General features: G+C 44.1%; 1 protein-coding gene across 1 annotated transcript in view; it reads left to right on the top strand.

The window, feature by feature from the left end:
- Positions 1-1,432: 1,432 nt before the first annotated feature.
- Positions 1,433-8,341, top strand: part of T265_11663 (hypothetical protein) — a gene marked incomplete at both ends in the record, with an annotated part of 29,958 nt that continues 23,049 nt past the window's right edge. Inside the window, one exon of the mRNA XM_009178376.1 lies at positions 1,433-1,444. Coding sequence (XP_009176640.1) covers positions 1,433-1,444 — 12 coding nt within the window. The remainder of the gene's footprint in view (positions 1,445-8,341) is intronic.

Raw genomic sequence — 8,341 nt, 5'->3', positions numbered from 1 at the left:
AGTGGCCAGGCTTGCGACACATGTAGCACCGGCTGGTTGGAGCGTGCCTCAGCGACTCCCTCTTCACGGCCGCCAGCTTTTCGTTGAGTTGATCCACCCTGGTCTGCAGTTCCTCCACTGATGAACCATCGCTGTTCTCCTGCGACTGCAACATGGCCAGTGGTTCCTGAGGCAGCTTCTGAGCCAGACGAACCAGCTCCTCCACACTCAACTGGCCAGTCGCTCGTGCCAACCGCAACTGAGCACCGAGCGCGGGCTGCACACTTTCCACACACTGATCCGACAGCAACTGGTGTCGCGAAACTCCGTCCAGCGTCGGTAAAGTGCGATCCAACTACTGCTGCAAGCCGGCGAAGTACACGGTCACGTTCGATCCCGTTGCCATCCTGGCCATCTTGAGCCGCCTCATAGACTCCCGGCGGTCGGCCGGCGTGTCGAAATCCGCTGCCAGGGCTTCCTTCGCGGCGGCCCAGTCCATCATCTGGGGGCCTCTTCTGGCCGAATCCCTGAGGAAGGCCTTCAGCGCTGCCAACCTAATCAGTCGGTCTCCAGCCCGGCAGCCTCCGCAATTTCCCAAAAGTCCTCCAGGAAGGTCAGAACATACCCATTCTCAAAAAGTTCCGGCCATGGGATCCTCATCCTGATCCTGGTCACGGCACCGAATGAAAGAAAGAAGGAATTCGATTCGGAGTTATTTATTCGGAAATGCCAACTGACCGGTTACAGACCATTGAACAGGGATAACAAAACTCTAATCTGCATCTTAGTTACAAAAACTGGACACAGATCTTCTCCCGAATGAGCCTTCCTAGAGATTCGTTGCCCCGACTCATTAGTCGGTCAAATCCAAGCAAATGTTACAAAGTGGCCCCACGAATTCCGCAACAGAATTCCATTTTCCAGTCTACGCAAAGCGAAATTCTTAGAACAACACATACTACTCGCTTGCCTCCCGACCGGTAGTATCACCGTTACACTAGCATGAGGGCTGCTCACATAAGGTCGCAACACGAAAAGTCATCGGGACGGGAAATCCGTGATTCTTGTCTCGTCTATTGCCAATTTATTCATTCCTCACCATTTACCGAATGATGTGGTATTCCGTGCGGGTGTAATGTGTTAGTCAGCCTCCACCCGGCTCCAAACGTCATCTTGTTCAGTGCTATATAGGATTGTTTGTAAACTGCAGTCCACGTTTCATTTCATCGCAGTCTGTGGGCTGACAGCTCTAGTCTAACGCGGAAGAACTGTACAGCACGGAATGAGTTTGTACGTTAGACCCTAGATAGACGTCTGTATAACATGAGATTCATATGTCACAACGCATCTACTGGGTAGCTTTGATTCGTCCTTGACTTGCTCGTCCGCCGCTTCTCATCAGCCTCATCTCAATTGAGCATCACATTTTACGCATACCTGATGTGCCAGAAAGATGAGACCTTTGGTGAGTCGCTGAAATTTTTCAACAATCTTATGGGTAGCAGGTCGTTTCGAGAATAGTCGTACAGATTATGTTGTGTGTCAACCCTGTGGCCAACCGGCCTGTTGTGTCGCTCGGTGATTTATAGGTCAGTTTCTAAGCAAGTATTCTTCCTATCCTGGTAATCAAACACTCTTTTGTTCTGATGAAACTGATGTAACAACATCAGGCTGCAAATGTGGTAGAAGAACAAATGCCAAAACATACAATTCCAAAAGACCGCTTACCGGTCTGATCGTCAGACAAACTGACAACTTCCAAACAACCTAAACTAAGTGTCCGACGAAGTTTTAAAAACATTGAGCTCTTACATTTAGCAGCGTGTTTGAGTCGACAGGTGGCACAAAAACCCTTTCTACCTGGGTCGGGCGCCTGGCCTATTTTTCTTCGTCCTGTTCATGTATCATGCAATACTGCGTCAGGTTTGTGGAGGCGTCCTAATGATTTCACACCGCCCGAGTATCATGATGGTTTTGCCTAAACGCTATCGGTTATTATTGAAAGATTTCTGTCCCGCCAGCTTGATGGAGAAGTACAATCCATGACTCATGTCGGGTTTGTAACACTCAACAAATGTTTTCAAACGGGCAGGAAAGTGCGTTCACACAAGGTTGGTCCTAACATCCGCCAACAGAATTCAAAGCTCCAGAGAAACTTCTCATTGAGCTAAACAGTGCGGATGAGTGCCAGTGAGGCAAGCTGAAGGTAAAGCGGATGATGGGTCCGCAAATAAAAAAGACATTCATGATAGATTTTGGTGACCATCAGCATATCTGAATTCTGAACATTTCAAAGCGCTTTGATATAAACTCCCTCGATGCTAGCGGAGAACACGCGAAATGCTTGAGTTACGTAGCGGATGAGTGAAAGTGCGTGAACTCTACGAAGACTACGGCTCGTCTTGTAGCTCATCAGGAAGTCGCAGTTCCAGAGTTGATACCGACCTCGTGTTCCACTTGAAAAACAAATGGTACGGATTTGTTTTGCTGATAATCACTGAAGTTTTACAAGTTAGTCACCCGTACAGTGAAGTGTCCAGGTTCTTTCCGGATAACGCTCCTACGCCTTTGAACAAATCGTATGGAATCAGACGAACGAGAATGATGCGCGTGCTCTTCTTTGGACCGCCTCTGTACAGAATGGTTTAGTGGGTTCCAAAAACGCACATGCCAAAGAAGGACGGCCCCAGATTCACCCATGTTCCCAATTACCGTTGTTTGACAATAGTGGTCAGCAATTTTTCGCTGAGTTTTATTCTTAAGTCTGGCGTGTTTGGAGATTCAAGGAATATCCGGTGAACACTCAAGTACGGTTACTCCGTGTACGATGACTGAAAATGCACGAAAAGATTACGTGATTCAGCGATTATTACTCGTGCCATTTGCACGAGCGTTTGCTCAGGATGAGGGGAGTATATATCACCTACCAAATGCAAGTTGCGTTACTAAACCTTCGGTAGTTATGAAAAGGCGAATGTTACACTTCATAACAAATGTTTTATCAGCGGAGAGAACCAACAATGTTGCGACACCGACACTGAAGATATTGGGCGATTGCTGGATTGACAATGGCATGACATGCTTTTTCGGACAGAACTTACGTTGAACTGTGTTTTTGCGTGTTTTCCCTTGACCAATTCAATGTTTTTCGCTGCATGTTCTAAATACTGAAATTCCAAGCGGGATTACTCCTCTACGAAATCCAGTATAAAACAGCAAAGTACCGTCAGTCCAGAGTGTCAGATTTCGGCGAGTACAAAAATCGCAAGCAGCGAGCATCCATGTCCCTCCAAGCGAAATACTTGCAGGTAGAATCGAACGAGTTTTGCAAAAATAGGGCTGGTCTCGGTGATCAAAAAGAGGGATATATACCACCCTATACAGAATAATCAGAAGTAAATTCAGCAGCGGTTATCAAAACATTGAGACCACGCTACACACTGAAAGCGAAATGGATCTATTCATGTGAACTGATCCGTGTTCATTAGTCACGGGAATTATCATGAGCTTGTCTTTCTACTGTTTTGTTCCAGCTTTCTGTCGGTTGTACATCGATTCTTTCGGTAAATACTCCCCTAAATTGCACATTTTTGAATGACAAACATAACAACTGCTGTCGGGTGTGCTGGCCAGATCAAGTTTCACTGTATTTCCTAGCAGCGTTGAACTCACGGTCCATTTATAAAAAGAGTAACTCCGTCACCGCAGTCTCTTGTCACGTCCAAACTCAACCTGTCACCCTGTGCTGGTTGTCGGTTAACGGAGGGTGTAATTCATTTCCCAGAGGTTTTTTCATGCCAGTATTTGCAATAAGGTTTCAGCCCGAGGGGCTGAGAAACTGAACTGAACTGAAATGTACTGTAATGAACTGAACTGAACTGAAATCAGTTCAAATCAAATCAACTCAAGTGAAATAAACTGATCTGAAGTGAGCTGAACTGAACTGAACTGAAATAAAGTGAAATGAATTGAATTGCATTGGACATAAATGGAATGGGATTGGACTGAAACGAACAGAATTGAACTGAATCACAAAAAAACTGAAATTAACTGATATGAACTCACCAAAATTGACATAAGCTTAACAGAGTTGAACTGTGCTGAAATGAGCGTAAGGAACTGAACTGAACGGAAATGATCTGAAACGAACAAAGCTGAACTGAAATGAACTGAACTAAACTCAACTGAACTCAACTGAACTCAACTCAACTGAATTGAAATGCACTGAAATGAACGAAATGCAACTGCACTGAACTGAAAAGAACCCAAACAAATTGAACTGAAATGAACGGAAATGAACTGAATTGAGGTGAAGAGAACCGAAATGAAATGAACTGAACTCAAAAGAAATGAACTAAATTGAACTCAACTGGACTGGCAAGGAATGAACCGAACTGAACCGAGATTAAATGAAATGAAACGATTTCTTCTGAAGTGACCTGATCAGAACTGAACATAATGTAATGAAATGAAGTGAATTGAACTGAACTGAACTGACTTGAACTGAACTGGACTGAACTGAATTGAACTGAACTAAATTGAACTGAATTGAATTAAATTGGACTTAAATCGAATGGATTAAATTGGAATTTAATTGGATAGAAACGTACTGGATTGAACTGAATCAGCCCGCGTACTCCATTGGGGAAAATAGCAGCTAGCCACCATATAGGTGATCCAGCTGAACGAGTATTGAATTTGTTTAGAAATACTGTCTAACAGAATCAGTTGAAGGACAAAGTTTGAATGTGTTTTGATTGGTCCTTTGGAAGATATTACTTACTTATTATTACTTATTACTACTTACTTACTTACTTACATGGAGTAAGGTCTATATGAACGTCTACCAGACCACTGCTCTAGAATGCGACCAAACACGACCAAACAGAACAAAAAGCACTAAATTCCCAGAGGAAAGCTGAATTACAGTAGACCACCAATGAACGCGAAGCCCTTGAAGAAGTGTGTTCTCTAAAATTTTAACTCAAAAGGGTTCGCGGGAGCTGGGAATATCTTCTGAATCATCCATCCAAGGCCTCCCTACGAAGCATCGGTTACTCGGGAAACACGCACAAAAGCCGGTGATTACGGATTGCGCCGCAATTGCAAATCCAAACAGTGTATTCCTGACCGGATGAGAAATCTAAGGTTTGCAAGTAAATTATTATTTGCCTCGTTTCCTGGCTTGTCTCTGTATGCCGACGCGTCCCATTCGTCATATGGGGGATTGAACGGAGTGTGTGGAATTTCGATAGAAAAAGCGTTACCAACCCAACAGAACTGAAGGCGAAACAGGCCTTCTAAAGGCTGCGAGTATTATCGGTGGGTGCCGATACGGAATTGAAGGACTGCCCTACAACCGCAAGTAAAGTTATACTTCAATTATTCGATGAGTAGAGTTCATTTGTTTTAGGCAACACACTGAGCTAAATCTCCTGAATCTGAACAAACCAAAATTGACCGACCACACGTTTTACCTGACACAGCAGACGTTTGACCATTCACAAGTGCGCATATTTGAATATTATCGGAAGTACTTAAGAGTGGCGATTGATGCCTATGTTATCATAATAACCCATAGCTTGAAAATGAAAAATTGAGTTTCACGTAAGGTGAGGCAAATCTGATTGACTGAATGCTGGTTGCATCACACACAGAGAGTATGTAGCAAATTATTTACGATAATAGTAAGCAGGCATTGCCCAAATCCCAAAAGTCTGACCTGGAACACTAGAATTCCAGCTGTGATCAGCAAGCGCATCAAAAATATCAACTTCCGCGCGAACTCAAATTTTCATCACCTTTTTCTTGTTGGCTTCAAATTTCTTACCGCCTTTCGATGCTTTCACGAATTTATCCCTTGGGACATCCTAAAATAGATAAACAGGCATAATTGATTATTGCCTTGCAAAAATGTGTTCTTCATAACTATTCAATTCGCAGTAACCATCCGCTTGCAGTCGAACAAATGACTGAAATATATGATCTGCTCTCCATCTTCACCCATTATTTTCACAATGGCCACTGTGTGAGGAATATCGAAGAGTTTCATGTTGTTGATTTACCTACTGAGCAAGGCAGTTGGATTTACTCTTCAAGCTCAGTTAGATATGGATTACATAGAAGCACGACCAAGTAGCCCTCGTTTATCTCAGTAGCTGGGGAATGAAACACACGTGGGGAATAGCGCTATCTTGAAGTGAGTACCACTCATCGAGACTCAACTTAACCACAGTTTAACGCCTAATTTACAATACTTTTTTAGTGAATGTACTGTCCTGAACACTGTTTCGTTTGGTTGGTGCACCATTCGAGATACAACAGGATATCTTCTCGGAGAAAACTATTAGTGCAATGATGGTCGCCGTGCACATTTCGCGATTTTTTGACAAGAATTCTACCTTGGCTGCCAGGCCGAAAGCAGCTGGTTGAAACCAAACATGGACTGCCGGAGGCTTCTCTATGATATTATGGCTAGTGTTCGTTCAAGTAATCTGTGTCTGTCAGAGAGATATTTGGACGTCACTGAGCCCGGACGGTTTACGCACCCCATTTCCAACCGAGCAGTGTATATGTGACACTCGCAGACCCTCTCATACCAGGTTGGTCTATGGGTGGAAGTCCTCCAAGTTGGGGCTCGGACCTACTTCCTGTGATTTGAGCTAATAGATTTAGGCTTCCCTGAATGTCTGCACAATCCAACACGAAACTGGAAATCCACCGGTGTAAAGAGGCTCTTGAGATGAAAGTCCTAATCGAAGATACTAAATGGCCCCCTTCTATATCTGAGTGTCCCGGTGTATCAGCGCATACTACTGATGATGCATGCGAACGTTCTGCTGTCGTTTCGAAATTCCGCTCCGCCTCTAATGGGAGGTGAATTTTCTGAAGGAATTCGTGGAACCGCCTTGCGGTGCTGCTTCACAATTGCACGATATTTAATGAATAGTAATTAAGTCGAAAGAGGAATTTTGAGAATGTTCGGATTTTAACAACTGCGCGCAAATGAGACGGCTACAGTAATCTATGGCTGCTTAGTTGCTAAGGCCGTCGCGATGAAGGGCTTTCCTCATTACGCTGCGAGTGTCACAGCCTGTTTTCAATCATGGATTTCACGCTCACGAATAATCTCAATTCGCAGCGGCTGCGAGTGGTGTCATCAAACTGAGAGCGTTGTTTGCCGTACATCGTAGGGCGTGTAACCGAAAAAGGTTGCTGCTGAAGGCATTATTGCTTCTCTTTCATATAATCTGTATTCTTACTCCGTTCGTCCCGGTGCTAGAGATATCCACAGAGTTTCGTTTCTAATAAATAAAGGATCCGTTCGCCTCCTATTGTCTTCAGCTGCAACATACGTGATCGAATTCGTTGCCACAAATTTAGCCGCTCCAACCATCAGATTAATGGCAGCAAACCGATACGGAATGGACGGAGAGTAACACCGTGTCAATAGTGCACATACGCTAGTTGAATCGACAAATGCCATACAAATTCGTGCATTTTATCGGGCAAACTGCTGGCCTCGTTGTACGATGCACAAACAATGCTTAGTACGAGCACAAAACAGGGACCGCAATTCGTCCAGTTTCAAAAGTTTACCAAAAGACTTGACGAGAGTGACGAAATTAGAAGGCCCCGGATGATTTAGTGTTCACGGAGAGTTTTGCTTGTCCGTATGGACATAGTTTCCATTATATTACTTTCCCTGACTGGCAGACGGATATGCCTTTGTACATATCCCATTGTTCGCATTATGGACTGCCTTATAATGAAATTTTGCCTTAGCAGCTTTATCCTTGTCATCTGCACCATTCGGACCCACGGTTAAGCACATGCGGGCTACCGGTACAAAACGTACAAACTGGCTATTTCAGATGCGTGTCGCAGTATAATAACGAGTAGTACGCCAACATGTAGGCAGGCGCTTGGGAAGCGCGTGTTAAATCTGTTTATTGTGGACGTAATACACTACTCATAATTTTGCTGTAAATCCTGACAGCTCACCGCTGGTTTCGTCAAAGTAAATTCCTTGACTCAAGGCTTTGTGTGATGTTCGGTGTTAAACACTTAAGTCAACCAGGAACGTCATGAAAACAGTGTTAATAAATACGCAGCTTCTGCGAAATCGGATTGGTCTTTCAAGTGTGGGTTGTCCAACTGCGAACACGTACATTCGCCGAATAGGTATTTTCACTTTGATTTTAAAATACAGAAATCTGAATCAATGTCTCCATAGACCAACGTTTTCAGTAAAACTCTCTATGATGGCTGCCGCTACGCGAACACTGTTGCACACATTGGTGGTGTAAGTGTGCGCAAATGATCAGTCATTGAACAAGCTGATCAAAATGGCTGATCATAA

Source organism: Opisthorchis viverrini, assembly GCF_000715545.1.
Source record: "Opisthorchis viverrini unplaced genomic scaffold opera_v5_546, whole genome shotgun sequence".
NCBI lineage: Eukaryota > Metazoa > Platyhelminthes > Trematoda > Opisthorchiida > Opisthorchiidae > Opisthorchis > Opisthorchis viverrini.
This window is presented reverse-complemented; position numbering and strand designations above follow the sequence as displayed.